Source organism: Dipteris shenzhenensis, chromosome 6 (assembly GCF_047967505.1).
Source record: "Dipteris shenzhenensis isolate YYH24624 ecotype China chromosome 6, Dip_SZ_1.0, whole genome shotgun sequence".
In the NCBI taxonomy this organism is placed as follows: domain Eukaryota; kingdom Viridiplantae; phylum Streptophyta; class Polypodiopsida; order Gleicheniales; family Dipteridaceae; genus Dipteris; species Dipteris shenzhenensis.
In genome coordinates, this window is record NC_141601.1 from 34,937,632 (window position 1) to 34,956,961 (window position 19,330).

At 45.3% G+C, this 19,330-nt stretch overlaps 1 protein-coding gene across 6 annotated transcripts in view; it reads left to right on the forward strand.

The window, feature by feature from the left end:
* LOC147901104 (uncharacterized) overlaps positions 1-19,330 on the forward strand; it is a 119,527-nt gene that overhangs the window by 61,275 nt on the left and 38,922 nt on the right. For all 6 annotated transcript variants that reach the window (XM_087376095.1, XM_087376097.1, XM_087376098.1 and 3 more), the window contains exons 8-11: positions 17,867-17,965; positions 18,077-18,155; positions 18,248-18,303; positions 18,408-18,459. In XM_087376095.1, coding sequence (XP_087232221.1) covers positions 17,867-17,965; positions 18,077-18,155; positions 18,248-18,303; positions 18,408-18,459 — 286 coding nt within the window. The remainder of the gene's footprint in view (positions 1-17,866; positions 17,966-18,076; positions 18,156-18,247; positions 18,304-18,407; positions 18,460-19,330) is intronic.

Here is a 19,330-nt window from a genome sequence, read left to right on the forward strand (position 1 = left end):
TGACTCGGCGTCAACTCACAATGTGATTAACTCCAAGCTCGTGAAGAGGCTGAAATTAAAGACAAGTCCATCTGACTATGCGTATACCATCAGGATGGCAGATGGAAGTTCAACTGAAGTATGGGACCAAAGGGTTACCCAGTTGGAGCTTCGTATTCAGGACTATGCTGAGAAGCTTGATTTTGAAATGACCAAGCTTGCTCATGCAGATATAGCCGTGGGTATGGCATGGCATTCTAGGAAGAATCCAGCCATTGATTGGAAAAAGCACGTATATCAATTCAAGATGAATGATGTGCTTTATGTCTTATGAGGTGAGAAAGATATACCTCAGGGACCATTGGTTTCCGTGATGGAAATTCGAAAAGCTCAAGGAGAGTTTTTATTCCTTTGCACAGCATCGGTAGAGCCGATTGATGATTCTTCGGCTAGCACTGATCTTACGCAAAGTGGTGAGATGGCCAAGCTGGCTAATCTTATAACAGAGGAGTTCTCTGAATGTTTTAGGGATGAACTACCTTATGGGTTACCTCCAGAGCGGAAAGTTCAGCATAAGATTGAACTGATCCCGGGGGCAGAACTTGTAAATAGACCTCCCTATAGAATGAGTTTTATTGAAGAGGCGGAGGTGCGTAGACAACTGGAAGAATACCTCAAGTTGGGGCAAATTCAACCAAGTTTCTCACCTTTTGCTTCACCAGTGATATTAAAGAAGAAAAAGGATGATACGTTTCACCTCTGTATAGATTACAGAGCATTGAATAATATCACTGTTAAGCACAGGTATCCGATGGCTCGGATTGATGATTTGCTAGATGCATTACATGGAGCCGTGATTTTCAGCAAAATAGATCTTAAGTGTGGCTACCATCAGATCCGGATTAGAGCCGAGGATGTGCATAAAACCGCTTTCAGAAGCAGGTTTGGTCATTATGAGTTTTTGGTAATGCCCTTTGGACTTACCAATGCTCCAGCGACATTCGTCATGCTTATGAATGATTTACTACGTCTGTATATCGGAAAGTTCGTAGTACATTTTATTGACGATATCCTGATATTCAGTAAAGGTATTACTGAGCATCGTGAACACTTAAGAGTAGTGTTCAGTACTTTGAGGAAAGCCAGTCTTTATGTAAATAAAAAGAAAATTATACTGTGTATGGTTAGGCTTGAATAGGATTCATAATTACTCCACAGGGGGTAGAAATGGATCCAAAGAAAGTGGCTGCGATACTGACTTGGCCAATCCCTCAGAGTCTGACCGCGTTGCGATCATTCTTGGGATTTGTCCAGTTTTATAGAAGACATATCAAAGGATATTCCGAACTAGTATCGCCATTGACTGATCTGACCTCAGATAAAGTACCTTTTATATGGGGACAGAATCAACAAGAAAGTTTTAACACCATAAAACAAGCAGTGGTCACAGGACCGGTGTTAAAAATAGTTGATCCCCAGAAACGGTTGTTCCTAGAAACCGATGCAAGTGGCATTGCGGTAGGAGTAGTTCTTCTTCAAGAGGGAAGGCCAGTAGCCTTTGAAAGCAAGAAGCTTTCTCCCTCTCAAAGGAATTGGCCAACTCATGAATTGGGGTTGTATGCTGTTATCCATGCTTTGAAAACATGGAGGCATTATTTGTATGGTTCAGAGTTTTATGTGGATGTGGATCATGATACTCTGAAACATTTTTGTAAACAGCCTGACTTGAGGGGCCGCCAAGCTAGGTGGGCAGAGCTCATGCAAGAGTTTAATTTAACGATTCGGTACTGAAGAGGAAAAGATAATAAGGTGGCTGATGCATTGTCTCGCATTATGCACAACCTGAGTTTCACGGTATTAGAGAGTGCTCTAATGACCGAGATCAGAGAAACTCAAAAAGTGGACGAGTTTGTCCAGAGCTTATGGCCTAAGGCTCATATGTTAAAACCCGGGGAAAATGAAAAGGATGACCTGGCATCCAGAAAAGGCCAAACTTATGCAAGATATACCATAAGGGATGGTATGCTGAAAAGAAATGGCAAGGTAGTAGTACCTAGTCAGAATGATCTCAGGCAGAGAGTCATTCGACAGTGCCATGATAGCCCGTGTGCGGGACATCCAGGAGTCGAGAAGACATATGATCTCGTGAAGCGAGATTTCTTTTAGCCAAAGATGAAAAAGCATATTCATGAATATGTGACACGGTGTTTCTCGTGTCAGGTAAGCAAGGCCGAGCGGGTGAAGCCACCCGGACTTTTACAGCCCTTGGAAGTACCACTAAGTAAGTGGGAGAGCATTTCCATGGACTTTATTGTAGGGCTGCCTACGACACAAGGAGGGTACGATTCTATCCTTGTGGTGGTTGATCGTCTAACCAAGATGGCTCACTTCATTCTGACTAGAGAGTCTGTTAGTGCCCCGCAAGTGGCGGATTTGTTTATTAGACATATATTTCGTCTGCATGGATTGCCTAGATCCATAGTGTCAGACAGAGATGTCAGATTTACCGGTCATTTTTGGACAGCGGTATTGGAGACACTAAGGACTGAGTTGGGAATGAGTAGTGGGGATCATCCTGAGACGGATGGTCAGACGGAGAGAGTCAACCAGACTTTAGAGGATATGCTGAGGGCATATGTGTCATTGAGGCAACATACATGGGACAAGTGGTTGCCATTGTTGGAGTTTGCCTACAATGATAGAAAACATTCCTCTACCGGGTTCAGTCCGTTTGAGCTGAACTATGGTTATAGACCAGCCAATCCAACTATAGTTGGAGTACCTTAGAAAGTGCCTAGTGCCGCGAGCTTTGTGGTTAAGATGCGGGAGATGCTAGCACTTGCGAGAGCTAATATCCGCCAGGCTATGGATAGAGCCAAGCTGTATGCGGATGAAAACCGGTCTATAAGAGTATTTAAGGAAGGAGAAAAAGTTTTTCTCAGAGTTCCTTCGCACTTGAAGTCGTTAACTTCAGGACAGTGTGCTAAGTTATCACCTCGATACTGTGGGCCATGGTTAATTCTAAAGAGAATAGGCAAGGTAGCCTATAAATTAGAATTGCCACAGGGGTGTAAGGTGCACCCGGTTTTTCATGTTTCGCGCTTAAAGAAATTTTTCCATACAGGTGACTCACTAATCGAAGGTGTGGTTTTGTTTCAGGAGATAGAGGATAATTCGAGACGCAAACCAACAAGAATCCTGGACCGAGGAACAATGCAAATACGAAATCTGAAGATACCCACGGTGTTGGTTGCGTGGCATGGTCAGCCTCTATCCGAAGCTACCTGGGAATCCGTATATCAGTTGCGGAGAGTGTTCCCAGACTTTATCATCGAGGACGCTGATGTCTGAAGAGGGAAGGAATGTTACGCTCTAGCCGAGATAGCATGACCTCGGAAGAATCAGTCGACATTTCCCTTATCGGATCTATGTTTGTAATTATTTGTTTGCGCTTCATGTAAATGATCGGGAGGGAATTAATGTCAAGGTCCTAGGTGAGGGTTGATAGCACCAGACTAGGTGGATCTAAGGCTAAGGGCCTAATGCAAAGAATGTGCCTAGGGGCAAAGGATTTAATGCATCCCAAGAGAGGGGTGAAATGTTGCATTAGGAAGGCCCTGTGATGATGACATGTGGCATCTAGATCCATCTAGGGAGATGGGGCTTGTTGAGGCTTGAGAGAGAAGAGAATAGTGCTTTTCACGTAAGTTTTGAATCGGAATTCTCTGTCTGCTTGAAAGCTTCAGCAAGGTTGGCTGGGAGGATATCCATGGTGCTGCTCCCGTGATCTGCAGTAGGAATAGTTGTGTTATTTGTAACACCTCCTAGAAGAGGCTGCCCGTGAAGGGCCCTGCATGCTAGCCCATATGGCTATCAAAGTGTGAACCGTGTCACTCCAAATACTCGTGAACACCTGTGATTGGTGTATCTGGGTGTCATCCAAGGCCTTTGTGCATCTGGCTCTCCAAATGTGCCAAGAGGAAATGCTAGCCAAAATCTCCCAAGAGGTGTCCACTGAAACATGTGAAGCTCTGAAAGGAATATGTGGTACATCTTGAAGAGAGCAGGGCTCTATCACCTGACGGTGGATCAAGAGTGCCCAAGAAGAAGGCTCACCCTCATAAAACACCTGTGGCCCAGTAAGGGATAACCATGCGACCGAGCCCCAAGTCATGAAGAAAGGGGAAGTATGAAAAATGCTGAGTATCCGAGCAACTCCTTTCCAAACAATTCTCGCTTGATTGCAGTCCCAAAGGCAATGTCGCACTGACTCCTCTGCAGAATGACAGCGAGGGCAAGTGGGATCAGCCCCAAATCGTGATCTCCACAGGTTCACTGCAATCCCTCCATGAATAGAAAGCCAAAAGAAAAGAGTGATCTTTCTATTTCTGTGGGATTTCTAGAGCCGCCTCCAGAAATTCCTACGCAAGTCTGCGGTGATGAAGAAGCTATCCTAATGGGGGGCTCTGGAGGGAATCCAACCTCTACTGCTCAGCTGAAATCTCCTGGCATTACCAACCGTGAAACGAAAGAAGGAAATCCCCCTCTCTCTGTGTCCATGATCTATCCACTCCCACTCTCCTGGGTCCCATTGCAAGCACCTGATAGGTGCACCTCCATATAACCACAACCTCCAGGATCCCAGGGCCAAGAGCAGGGTCGGGGTCTAAGTACCACTGCAAGCCTGCTCCATGGTCCACAAAACCAGCAATCCTGACAGGCTGAAAGGCAACCTCTAGAAGAATATCATCCGTGGATCTAGAGAGTATACCTCCATCCCCAACGTGAAAGACTAGAGCATCTTTCCCGAGATCTCAAAGAGCGATCACTTGTAGAGGAACTGCTGTCCTCGAAAAAGCTCCCATCCAAGTGGTGGAAGTAATAGGCATCTCAACTGTCCATTCCACCGGGATGGCTGCATCTATCTGCTGAATCCTGCGTGCTATCCCTCTGAGGTGACTCACGGACTGAAGCCTCTGATCCTCAGGTAGCCGAATAAAAGCCTTCCAAGTGCCTACGGTGTAGGCGGGGCCTCTCTCCCATCTAGACCACTGCATATAATGGGAAGTGCCCAGTGGTCTGCCATGCTCATCAAGTATACTATCGTTCCAAATGATCGGCTACCTATCAATCTCTTCAAGGGTAGAGGGCGGAACCCTTCGAAGAGTGTTCCTCAAGCTCTCCCAAGCTTTTAGGATGGCAATCATGAGAGGAGAGGCAGGAGACCTGAGAGAGGCGGAAGTAAAAATCCAGCGAGGGCTGTCTACCCAATCATCTCCCAAGGTAGGTGTGCAAGCCTGAATGCGTCCAAAAAAGAAATCCTTCCAAGGTTCCTGCCCAGGCATGAGTCCCCTCAGGTCAATGATATTAAGGCCCCCTTCCCATGTAGGGAGAATAATGGTCTCCCAGGCCACCCTCGCTGCAACATCTGCCGTGCCATCAAGTCCACTCCATAAAAAATTCCTGACTGGTCTAATGAGCTGAGTGATGCAATCCCTAGACCGGCACCAGCAAGAACACACAAACCAAGCGGTGGCCAAGAGAACGTGGTTCACTACCACAACTCTAGAGGCAAGGTCGAGTTTGGCTGAGCTCCAAAAAAGGAGCTTTTTTCTTATACTTTTTAGTACTGGGGCAAACTGGTGTGCTGCAGAGATGCCCAATCCTACCTGGCATCCCAAATATCTGATAGGAACACCCCTCTGAATCCAGGAAAAGCCAATGTCAACTCCCTAGCCTGGAGTGTCCTCATCATTGATCCAAAAGCCAAAGGATTTATGCCAGTTAATGTTGCCTCTGCAGTTGAGCAAAAAATATCCAAGGCTGTCCGGAAAGAATCAAGTGACTGCGAAGAGGTCTCAATAAAAATAGCAGTGTCATCAGCCAACTCACAGTCAAGAAGCTCCTGCTCCTGTCTCAAGGGCAATCTCAACCCATAAAGCTCAGCCTGAGATCTAAGGAAGATACTCATAGCTTCTGCCATAAAAAGAAAGAGGAAGGGGGCTAAAGGGCATTCCTGACGAACTGATCTGGAAATCTGAAACCTGTCACCCCTTACCCCTCCAATCAAAACCTGGCTGTGGCCTGATCTATAAAGGGAGGCCACCCCTCTAATCAATGCATCTGAAAATCCAAATCGTAGAAGAGTGCCCTCAAGAAAACCCCAATCTACTCTGTCATAGGCTTTCTCAAAGTCCAGGAGTAGAACTTCCAACCTCTGCCCGCTCTGCATAGCCCACTGTGTGGCTTCCAAAATAAAAAATAAAATTATCAAATATGCTCATGCCATGCACGAAGCCTGTTGAGTATCATGGATGAGGTCTGGAAGAAGGGGCTGCAATCGGATGCTGATCGCCTTGGCAAGGATTTTGTATAGAGTTCCCAAAAGAGTGATGGGTCTCCAATGGGATACAAAATTCCTGTTGCCACCTTTCGGGATAAGGTGTATGAGTCCCTCGGTTGGTGTGTGTGTGGAGGTGGTTAATTTCCCAGACTATATGCGAGAAGAACTGCCAGGATTGGCTGCTGCACTGGGCCAAGTTATCTGCCCTCCTCGCCCTGCTGGGAATCGTAATAGATTCTGTATATTGTGGGACACGGATACCCCTACTCTCCCCTCCATTGCAGTGGAGGTTGAAGGTTTGCCGATGGGGCAAAAGTACTTTGAATTGAAATGGGGAATTTTCGCAGGTGCTTGTTTTTCATGCCATAAGTACGGGCATTTGGCCTCTGAATGCCCTACTGTCTTGCATCCTCCTCCAGCCACTGCCATACCTCCTCCAATGGTTCAGCCAGCTCGTAAGCAAGAGACTATTGGGTCTAAGAATCAGGATAAAAATGCCTCTAAAGCTGGAAAAGTGGCTTCACAAATCCCAGCCATAGTCAAAGCCAAGGACAAAGGTAAAGAGAAAGAGAAGGCTCCTGATATTGATGGCTTCTTACAGCCCAAGCGGGTTCTCAGGCAAAGACCCCTTCAATCTCGCCACTGGGATGCATCTACTCCTACTCCAGGCCAAGCTTCTACCTCAGCCACTCCCTCGCCCTTACTCAATTGGGTTGGAGTCCTCAAAAAACATATTCCTGTCTGTGAATCTGAGGAAGGGCTATCTTTTGACCCAGGGAAGGAAGGGCTGCAGCCCATGATGGCAGATGATTAGCACTCTTTGGTTGTACATTCTTGGCCCTTTCCTTTGTATATATCCTCATGCCTGATAAACTTCTCTGTGTTACTTTCAATGTACAGGGTCTCTGCAATCCCTCTAAGTGGAGGTTAGTGTGGAATTATGTTTTAACCAGGCAGCCAGACATTCTCTGTTTGCAAGAACATAACCAGCATTCTATGGCAGGCCAAGTTGGCCATTTTGGGGGTTATGATATTCACTATGCAGGTACTAAGCTTTTCTCGGGTCTATGCATATTGGTTAGACATGAGCTGCAGCCCCAGCTTGCCTTTAATGACTGTGATGGCAGATGGATGGTGATTCAATGTGATGTCAATGGTGATATTTGGGAATTTGCCTCGGTTTATGCTTCACAAATTTCGGCTTCCAGAGCCTCCATGTGGCATGCTATTGCTTCTTACCCATGGCGATCTTGTGCTCTTCTTGGTGGAGACTTTAATAACTCTCCCATGTCTTCTGACAATACTACTCAAAGATCTCATATGATCCCTTATGAAAAGCAATCATGGGAAGAATTACTCACCACGACACATGCGCAAGATTTATGGACAGCCATGCACACTGGAATAGGGGGCTACACCTATCATCATAATGCCTTTACTAACTACTGGGCTCGCCTAGATAGATGGTATTTACTGCAGGCTCAGCAATATACAGATTTCTGCCTTCATATTGAGATTGATCATTCCCTTGGTCTCTCTGACCATGCTCCTTTATGGCTGCACATTCAGTTTGGTCAGCCCTGGGATGACATGCCCTTGCATTCCATTCGGATGAAACATATCAATAAAGGCTATCTGCAGCATGCACATTTTCAACAATTGATCCGACATGCCATAATTCCTCTTGCAGCACATGTCCATTATGACAGTAATTTTGCATGGCAACGCCTTGTGGACAGGCTTCAGCATGCCATACATGAATATGGGAGTCATTTTATGCTTGATTGGAGAGCTAAAGTTCGGCATGCTAAAGCAGTGGTTCAATCTTTGACTGTACTTTTTCAGATGCAGCCCCTTTCTTCCCAACAAATGGACACTCTCGCTCAGTCAAAAGCTCTTTTGCAAGCTAATGACCGACGTAAATTGGCCAAGTGGCAGGTTCGGGCAAGGATGACTCAATTTTTGGATAAAGGATGCTCTTCTAAATCCTTTTTTCAAGGGTTACATGCTTTCAGGAGAAAGACATCTTGCCTCAGAGTCCGCAAACGGGATGGGGAATGGACTCGGTCTTTCTCAGAGCTTCAACATGAATGCTTTTCTTACTTTCAGAAGCTGTTTGCACCCCCTAATACTACTTCTTTGCAAGAATTACAAGCTCGGGAGACTCTTTTGCATCAAGTGCATCCCATTATCAACCCACAGGAAGCTCTCAAACTGGATATGCCTTTCACTGATAAGGAGCTTGATGATGCCTTGTCTCATCTTAGCCCTGGTAAGGCTCCGGGGTATGATGGTCTCACAGTGGAGTTTTTCTTACACTTTTGGGAGGATCTTAAAGGTGTCATCCTACAAATGATTAATAACTCTTGGCACACAGGAGTACTCCCCTCCTCATGGAAGCATGGCATAGTTAAACTCATTCCCAAGAGGAAATTGTGTGAGCATCTTATGGATTGGAGGCCCATCACATTGATGCCCGTTGTTTACAAACTCTTTGCTAAAATGCTAGTGCACCGTCTTCATCAAGTGCTTTATGAGGGCTTGCATCCTTTGCAATATGGTTTCGTCCCTCGGAGGCAGATTCATGATAATATTGGCAATGCTCTCATGGCTATTGAATATGCAAAATATTCTGAACAGGATGTTTTTATTATGCAAGTGGACTTTGCCAAAGCTTTTGACACGGTCAACTGGGATTTTATCTCACAAACAATGGCTAAGATGGGCTTCGGGCCAAAAATGGCTAATGTCATCTATTGTTTATATGCTGGCTCTACAGCCCAATGCATCCTTGGAAATCATCTCTCGCAATCTTGGTCCTTGGGTCGTTCGGTTCGACAAGGATGTCCACTCAGTGCCCTGTTATATGCCATTGCCACTCACCCACTTCTCTCATATATGGATCATCTTACCGCACAAGGTCTTCTCACTGGTCTTCAGATTCCTGGAGCCCCTTCCTTTATTGCTCAGGCCTATGCAGATGATTCTTTTTTTATGCAACATAATTCTCCACAGCAGTTGAAGACTATTATGGACACTCTTTCTTCATATGGCTTGGCTGCTGGCATGAATGTTAATTTCGATAAATCTAGCCTCATACCTTTGCATTCATATGATTGGCATACTCTTCTATGGCCTGGGCACATTATGCAGCCCTGTGATGTGGTCCGCCATCTTGGTCACCCTATTGGCTGGCACATCACTAGGAAACAACAGTTAAAGTGGATTTTTGATAAGCTTCATGCCAAACTCCATTATTGGAAGCTCTCCACTTGGCCACTCCATGTTAGGCTTCGGATTGTCCAGTCGATTATTATGGCTTATATTCAGTATTATTTGCCTTTGATGCACTGGACTTCTCAAGACATTTCTGCCTTTATGTCTCACGCTATGGAACTGTTATGGAAAACAAAGTCTTCTGCTAAAGCTCTAAGACTTATGAGGATGACAAAAGTCTGTTCCCCAAGGATGCATGGTGGATTGAATGTGCTGAATATTGTGCACCATGTCTTGGCCAGGAAAATTCCTCTTCTACTCACCTTTTTTCGTCAGAAGCAGCCATGGACTCATATGCTTGCAACCATGTGCACGTCCTTACGTACTACTGCACATGGTGCATGGATCACTGATTTTTGGGAGGTCATTTTGGGCAGATTTGTAGGCTCTATCCCGGGTTGCCCTTTTGCTACTTCACTTATTAGCGATTGGCAACAGGTCCTTTCGCATGCTCATTGGGCCCCTTCCGTTTTATCTCATGCCAATTCCCTTCGGCAAGAAAGTATTTATTGGAGTGCTGTTTTTGATCCTCCATTGGCCCTCCAAGAGCCGATTCGGGCATATAATCTCAGCAAATTGGGGATCAGGTGTATAAATGACGTTGTTGATGCTACTGGTCACATGCTTTCCTTCCCTCAAGCCATGGCTTCTTATCCACTAGCCATGCATCACAGGTTTATTTGGGGAAAAATTGCTGAATTACTGCAGCCTTTTCTTCCCATCCCTCCTTTATCTAACAGGGACCGATTATATGATTGGCAGTTACACCCGGTGGGCTCAAATTCTCGTCCTGTTACTCTTCCTAACCTAACGGTTAGCACGACATACTCTTTCCTCCAGCCGTCACCATGGATTCACTTACATGCTAATTCTCTTTGGCATATGGCAAAATCACTTGCTTGGTGGCGAAAGAATCTCCGCAATTTATGGAGAAGCAAATTGCCTCTCAAGCAAAAGCTTTTCCTATGGCGTTGTCTTACAGGAACCTTATCCGTGGGGGTCACTCTGGCTCAACGAAGGATTGCATCTTCTTCTTGTCTTCGATGCATGGCCCCTTCTGAAACGGTGCATCATTTGTTTTGGATGTGTTCCAGCACTAAGACCTTCCTATGCAAAATTTCCATGTCGCTTCGCCTTCGTTTCCCTAACTCTCCTTTTGGGAAACATTTTTGGCTTTTTGGCAGACTTCCTGCAACCCTGGTCCATTACTCTTTATTTTTGAACTGGGTCAGATATTGGGCTTTTTGGACCATATGGCAGGATCACAACATGCGATATTTTGGGAATCCGTTCTTGCAATCTTATGAATATTTCAGACTCTCCCTACGGCAATCTATCTATGATGCTTGCCATCAAGGAGATCTTCCTCAGTCATGCCTGGAAATAGTTTTTCTTTGCTTTTGATTTCCTGTTGAGGCTCTCTGCTTTTTTGAGACCCTCATGTAAATTTTGCTGATAATATAATCATGGATTTACCAAAAAAAAAAAAAGTGTGTATGTGAGAGAGAGGTGTGTGTGTGTGTTCTTCGGCAGTGAGTGTGTGTGTCGGTGTGTCGTGAGAGAGAGTGTGTGGTAGCGGTGTTGAGCTTGTCAGCGTTTGCTGCTCTCCAGCCCCCGTTGTGACCTTTGTACGGTTACCCGTACAGGTCGTACGGTGTTTTGGACGTACAAATCCTAGCCCACCTCAGCTTTTCCGTCTAGGCCTGCATCAGCTGCTGCTTTACCGTTCCTTTTGTAAATCTCCTAGGTGTGCCTACGCTTGCTTGCGGTGTGTAAATGCAATCTTGGTGAGGTGTCCGTCGCTCTCTGTTTTGTCCTAGTCAAGAAACCTACGCGGCCCCGTCCGTACATTTGTACGATTACCGTACGACGCTAGTATCTTTCCGTACTTCGTCCATACGCCGTACCTTTCCGTACGTCGTACCTTCCCGTACAGGCCAGTCTTCACGTTCTCAGCCGTACCATCGTACTGTCATTTTTCTCTCACTGCAGCCCGTACATACCTCCGTGCAACTCAGCATCGTCGTACAATCTTGTCCTACCTGCCTTACAGCTATACTCTTCCTCTCTTCTTTTGTGAGCTCCCGGTGGATATTTCTTTGGGACTGGTTTTTTTGGCTTCTTCTACCCTCTTACAGGTACTTCATCCTCAAGCTCCTTTTCTTACCAAGTCATGGCAGAGTATTCATATGAAAAAACATTTCAAAAGGAGCGCTCGGCTCCCTGCAAGAAGCAAAAGCAGGTTGAGGGTCAGCATGACCCGATGCATGACACACTTGAGGCTCAACTAGTATATGATGTAATGCATGAAGGATTTGCAGATACGAGAAAAGACTGGAAAGACTCGGTTCCCTCAGTTGGCCTCATGGTTGAGGTTGGTGAAATTGTGGATCCAGTCAGAGAGTATGCCAAGAACGCAGTTATATTATTCTTTCCAGGCCGGATGCCACCTGCTGCAGAGATAGGCAACTGGCTGACACGCACATTGGCTGGCTCTTTTGTTCGTAAAGTACACTATGCAGCCAGGGGCTTTTTCGAGGTTATCATGGTGGATGAGATCCACAGACAAATGCTTTTGGAACATTCACCTCTCTTTTTTGGGCAGCAAATGGTGCATGTCTTGCCATGGTCTCCCACAAGGGACTTTCAGGCTTTAATAAGACACAGATGCCCATTCTGGGTTGAAGTTGTTGATTTCCCCCAATGCATGGCCGCACTTTTGCCTAAAATTGCAGCCTCTTTAGGTAAAGTGGTCTGCCCACCACGGCCAAAAGGTAATTCAAACAGATTTTGCATTCTCTGGGATACTGATAATCCCACACCGGAATCTTATTCAGTCACGGTGAATAATGTGAACATGGGGAGTGCATTTTATAAACTCAAATGGGGCTTATTTGCAGGGGCCTGTTTTGAATGCAAAAAGTTTGGACACATGGCCTCACAGTGTCCGCTGAACTCACATAAAATGCCTCATGTCACCTTGCCAGTCCACATGCCCACCAAAGATGCTCCTACTCCAATTGCCAACAAAAATAAAAGCAGTAGACAGCATTCTGGAAGTCAGGATAAAGGCAAAGATTCAGTAGTTATCCATGCGAATCTCACTTCACATTCACCTCCTGCTACTCAATCCTTGCCCAAAGGAAAGCAACCTTCAACTGATGGCTGGTAGAGCCCAAGAAAAGTTATTTCTGCTCGAAGAATTCCACCCCCCCGCACTTGGAATGGTGCATCTTCTAGCGGAAACACCCCAGAGATCAATACAGGAATTGGGATTACATGGGCTGCAGTAACAGCCAGCAGAACACTCTTCCCTGAAGAAGAGGTTGCTGCTTTGCTGTCTACTTCTCAGGCGACTACTTCTTCTCAGGGGCAAGGCCTCGACCCTGAGATAGAAATGCAAGGTTGACCTTATACTTTTTGCTGCTGTACATAGTTGTTACATTACTATAAATATCTGTATATATGACTGCTCACATCACCTGTTTTACACTCAATGTCCAGGGCATGAGTGACAGTAGGAAATGGAAATCTGTGTGGCTGTACATCAACAGATTTCAGCCTGACATAGTGGCATTACAAGAGCACAACCAACATATTTATGCAGGCAAGACAGGACACTACTATGGGTATGACATTTTCTATGCTGGGAGCACTCTTTCTCAGGGGTTGTCCTTCTGATCAAACATGAGCTTCAACCAGTCATTGCATTAAATGACAACAAAGGCAGATGGCTTGTTCTTCAATGCATTATTAGAGGAGAGGTGTTTGAATTTGCTTCAGTTTATGCACCTCAGTCATCTCGAGATAGAACTGTAATTTGGGATGCTATGCAACAATACCCGTGGAGATATCATGCCTACATATGTGGGGATTTCAATAATGCTCCACAACAGGGAGACAACACTTCCAGCCACGATCATATGTTATCTCCTGAAAGGCATGCATGGTCTCAACTACTTTTGCATTCGAATCTGGTTGACCTTTGGAAGGAATTGCAGCCTTTGTCACCGGGCTACACTTTTCAACATAATGCTCTTTCTGCTTATCAGGCAAGACTGGATCGTTGGTATAGTGTCGCTCCCCAACAAAATGGGGATTTCGCATGCAAAATGTGGATTGACTATGCCTTTGTGCATTCAGACCATGCACCACTATGGCTGCGGTTATCTTTTCATAAGATGCCAGAAGATAGATTGCCACAACGGCGACATCTAATCATCAACAATAGTTATTTGCAACATGCTGAATTCAGGGCAATGGTTACTGAAGCAGCTCGTTGTCTTTCCTCTAGCAGCTATCTTCAAGCTGATGATGCCTGGGTTTCTTTTATTTCTAAAATGCAAATGGTGATTAGAGATTATGGCAAGTCTTACATGAAGACTCTGAGGGAAACCATTGCTCAGGCCAAGTCTACTTGTCAAGACCTCACTGAACTCAGTCATCATCGTTCGTTGTCCATGCAAGAGCAAACCACACTATGTTAGGCCAGACATTGTCTTTAACTAAATGATCACAGGAAACTGGCAAAATGGGAGACTAGAGCAAGACAAAGAGCCTTCACAGATAAAGGTTGCTCCTCCAAAGAATTTTTCAAGAGTTTGCATCAGAGGAGAATCAAAACAGAAATTTGCAGAGTGCTTATGCCCGATGGATCATGGACTACTATACGGTCACAGCTTGCCTCTGTTTGTGTGCATCACTTCTCCCAGCAATGCAGCTCCTCTCTCGCAACAGGTTTTGCTTGCACGAAATTTACTGTTGCAAAATGTTTCTCCAATAATTTCCCCTACTCAAGCTTTGGAATTGGAGGAACCCTTTACTGAGAGGGAATTGTCAGATGCGATCAAATCATGTGGCAGATGGAAATCCCCCGGATGAATGCCCTGCAGGGCTGAAGTAATATGATCACCTATCATATCCCAAAAGGCTATAAAAAAAGGAGTAAGACCATCGGAACAAGGGCATTTGCCCTTATGAAGGGCGGAGAGAGCAGTCTTGAACTCTGTGTTGGTAAAGCGTGCATCAAGTGAGCATATCATCTCTAGTGCGATCAACACATGTAAACTCTGCCAAATTTTATCTCTAGCCACATCTTTGGCCTGTGTGTCAGGATCTGCGGAAAGAAGGGAGGCATAGAAATCTATCGCTAAGTGCATGACGGTATCCGGATGAGACTGCAAAACGCCGTCAGAGTTAATAAGCTGCCTGACACTCTCTCTACTATGTCTAGGACCAAGTGTAGAGAAAAAGTGTTTATTGACTCTCCCCCCCATCTGTATCCAAAAGGACTCCCGTGCATGGAAGGCATACTCTGCTCTCTGATCAAGCAATGTCTGCAAGTGAGCCCTTGCCGTAGCAAGGCGCTCCTCTATCAAGAGCCCAGTGGAAACACCAGGTGCAATGCAAACTGTCCCCCCTCTATCAAGAGCCCAGTCATCCACATAGAATCTGTCAATCCGGGCATGGATAGGCATGTGCACCCTATGGTTCGACCATGAAAACAGAAGTGACTAAGACTGAACATGAAATGCATTTTCTGACCAAACATCTCTGCCACTGAATCTGAACAAGAAGACCACGGTCCCCTCTGTTGTTCGGAGCATAGAGGTTGAGGAAACCAACCTTACGTCCGTCAATCAGAAGTAAAACCCACTGGGCTCTGGAAGGGGTTATGGTACCATGTCCAATGATCAGAGGGAGAATGGAATCTGAAACTGATATGCATGTACCTCCTTTGGTTCCCAAGGCAGGAAGCCAAAAAGTCCGGCCTAAAAGCAGCTTACTTGACTTGGAGCAATCTTTGACATCCAGTTTGTGTTCCTGAAGAAAAAGAATGTCTAGGGAACCACGTGAAACACCTAGATGGAGCTGATTCATGATCAGTTGTCTACGACGGCAATGAGGGATGCCGCCCAATCCGTGTATATTCCAACTGGCTATCCTCATCGGTGGGAGGAAGTGGGTTGGAATACCTTACCCGACGTGGTGGTGGAAAAAGAACCCTCCACCGAAGCTGACCTCCTGCCATACACACGAGGTCCAAGGGGAGGAAAGTCCACAGGTGAGAGAGAGAAAGATCTCTCAAAAGGGATGCCGATAACAGGCTCTCTGAAAGTGGAAGGTACAAAATCATCATCTGGGAGGTCAGATAGGTCCTCCAGAGCGGAAAGGAGTTCCGTTGAGCTAGTCCTGGGGAGGGGGTACGAAGGATTCCTACCGAAGCAGGGAGAGAATGTAAGACCCCTTCCCTCTATCCATAGAAAGAGGCACCTGTACCAAGTCCTGATCAAGAAGTGCTGCGGATGAGGTGCCAACAACCTAGGCTGCTGAGGAAGGTACAGCCTGATCCTGGGGTGGAGTCAAACAAGGCCCCTGAACACTAGTCTCCTCCCGAGGCTCCAAGGGGGTAAAATATGCATAATGCGCCCTGTAGATGTAACACTCGTTGAGTAAAGACAAGTGTTGTTTAGTAGAAAAGTGTGTGGGAAATCTTTAGAGTAGGGAGTGCTTAAACGATGTTTTTGGTTCTCCAACCTTTTATGTTGGGATCATTCTCCGTACAAGAGGAAGATCCCAATGGAAAATAGTAGTGATCAGAGTGAGTCCTGTGAAAGAGTTCTTTTAATAAAAATTAGAGAAAGACCTGTGAAAGTTAGTGGAAATTGAGAGTCGATCCCCTAATATGATATGTGCCTCAGTCCGTTGGCAAGTCTGTCGTATCTCTTACTCAATTCCTCGCGTCCGCCGTCTCCGCAAATCCTGCTGGTCGGTGCTATTTGGCTGGAAAAACTCAGTGATCATGCTCTAAGAGGAGTCTGTTTGGGTACCCAGGTCGCACCTACGTGTCCGAAGCAATGACTCCCTCTGTCGGATGGCCTCATGAATGAAGGCTGCCAAGCATATCTGATTTGGGTAGAAGAGGAGACTGGATAGGGGTCCGAAACCATCCTTGAAGAGTCAGTGATAGTGACCTTTGATCTCATAGTACACAGAGCACCTGAAAGCGAAGTGCTCCTCTGGCTCAATCTCCTGGTGATCACATACAGTTCAGATGTGACCCTCTCTAGGTATGCCCTTTGCTCGACCACTCTCGGTGGGAAAGTGCATTGCACAAATGTGCAAAAAGGTTGAAAATGTTGCACGTTGACGATAGAACCCAGCATCTTACGTTTGTTTGCCTAAACCTCTACACTGTACCATCCATGCACTCATGCAGATTTATGTGCACATCTCTGTAGATATCTAAACACCACTTGTGGATACGCCAAATGCTCCTTGCTCACTACACTAGAGACACGACCCACAGGGGTGACAGTGGCGCTTGTTTGCTGCAGGGCCACAGCTAGGATACCACAGCTGGCCACGCATGCCGATAGCTGCCAGCGCTCCATCACAGGTTTTATGGCACCACAATAGCCTCACATGCGACGTCCCCTTATTTGGATTGACGCCTTGCCTTGGAGAGCTTTCCTCTTTATGTATTGATGCCGTTACGATCATGATTATGGACTTTTCTTTTTGTACATATCATGCCTAACGGCTCTGCCTCTTAGATCGTTGTATCAGGTTTCTTTCAGTCTCATAGAACCTTTGGTCTTACAAAGACTTTTTAATAAATTTTCTTTTCTTTCTTTTCTTCTCTCTCTCTCTCTCTTTTTGATGTGACTATGTAGGATACAGTTTTTGGGCTTTTGGATGGGTGTGGATGACTTTCTTTCTTTCTCTCTCTCTCTCTCCCGGGAAGCAGCCACTCTATGCCTGCCTTTGCATGCACCCTTTGTGATTGTAATGAGGTAGAGATGGAGGAGCATTCACTTCTCCTTTGTTCCACACATGCGCATGTCAGACAGATGCATGAACACATCTTGCATTGGTCTCATCATTTTGTCAGACCTAGTCCATAACCCACGACACCTGACAGAACTTGGTGTTTTCTTTGCACAGTCATAGCCCGAGTTTAGGCTAGTTCAAGGCCTTTGGTCTCCGATCTACACTTTATATCTAACTGCACTTTTATCTACAGCATAGGTGCACAGATCGAATATTGGTGTACAGTTACATCACACTTAGACTCTTGTACGTTTCGTGATTTTGATTTTGCTTTTGAATTCATGAGCGGGTGTCATAGAACATATTTTGGTCTCCAGAGGAGTATAATAGAATCTATCTACCTATTCTATTAATCTCTCACTCTCTTCTTTCCCTGCCAGACACTGTTTTTATCATGGTAGCCCCATAAAAATACTCACAAAAAATGTGGACCAGATTGAAGTCCTTTGGAGCACTGGTGTGAAGCCCTTACCACCATTACAAAGTCTGCGTTTCAAAGCTCATGACTTTTGTGCGCTTAGTGTTCTCCGTCAGGTGGGCATATGCCATATTATTTGTTCTTTACTGTTGTCACTGTCCTGATGCTCATGCTCTCGAACTCCATAAGATTGAGTCTTCCATTAGTCTAAAGACTTGTCTTTGCAGCTTTGGATCGATGAGAATAAAAGACGTGCAACAGATGGAAATGGGAGTGAAGGCGATAAGCATGTATCAATGAAGAAAGGTCAGACAGCTTTAATGCAATGTAATTCTGCCACTGTAGGTGCTTTTTGTGGGTATAAAAACCTCATTGATGCTTTATGCTATTTGTTGCAGCTTCCAACTGTAATATGACTCCAGTTGCTGACAAATCAAGGCGAGACAGTGCACAGGTATGCCGTTGGCCATATCCAAGAAGGTTCTCTGTCTTGAGCTTTGCATGTGGGAATCCATGAAGATTTACCATACATATCTTTTAAATGCTTTGATGTTACAGCTTTCGACTGATGAGAATAGGAGGTGTGCTACTGATGCAAAGAGAAGTGAAGGTGAGCATGCATCGTTCAAGAAAGGTCTCACACAACTTTCTGAAGAAATTTAAAGAAGCCAATTTCAATTCAAATGACAGATTCTCATATACCCTGCCATTGCACTTCAACTGGCCTTCAAACCTTGACAGCTCTCAAATACAGATTGACTGACAGTACTAACTACTAATTTGTATGTATGCAAGCCCTGCTCACCACCTGTTGTATTGCAGCACATATAAGGCAGCAGATCCATCAGTGTAGCGTAGCCATGAATCACAAAGGCGGGGGGAGGGGGGTTCAACTCGACCCGTTGAGTGAGGATGAGTTTCTTGCATGGCTTCCTGTGCATGTATCAGCTGCCATGTGAGCATCTGTCATTAAGTCCTCTGGAGAGTTTGGCAACCCAACAATCACTAGGATGTTCTCAGAGAACAGATCAACACATAAGCTGAGTCTACTACGACGATGCCCTCAGAGAACAAAATCAGTCTTCTCCAAACAAGTATGGATTCAATGAAATTTGAAAAACATGGAACCAATATTTCCATGGATGCTGTGAACTGAAGATTAGCAGATAGGGAGATGCCAATTCTTCTATATTCGAAGTAGGAGGAAGAATCGAGAAGGTTGAACACGTACAGTTTGAGCATGTAGAACTAACAACAAGAAACATTCTAGACTCTATAATTTCTATTTCCTACTGAGCATCGTGCATGTTTTACAGTATGCAAAGCTAGTTCTTATACCAGAAATTTTCACACATAACAAGAGTGAAATTATTCTACTTCAAAACCTTCTTCAGCAAATACCTTGACTTGGTTAGGAGTCCTAGAACAGGTTGCCCACCTCTGAGATGCTAGCCTCCGTCATCCCAGAACCCCATGTTTCC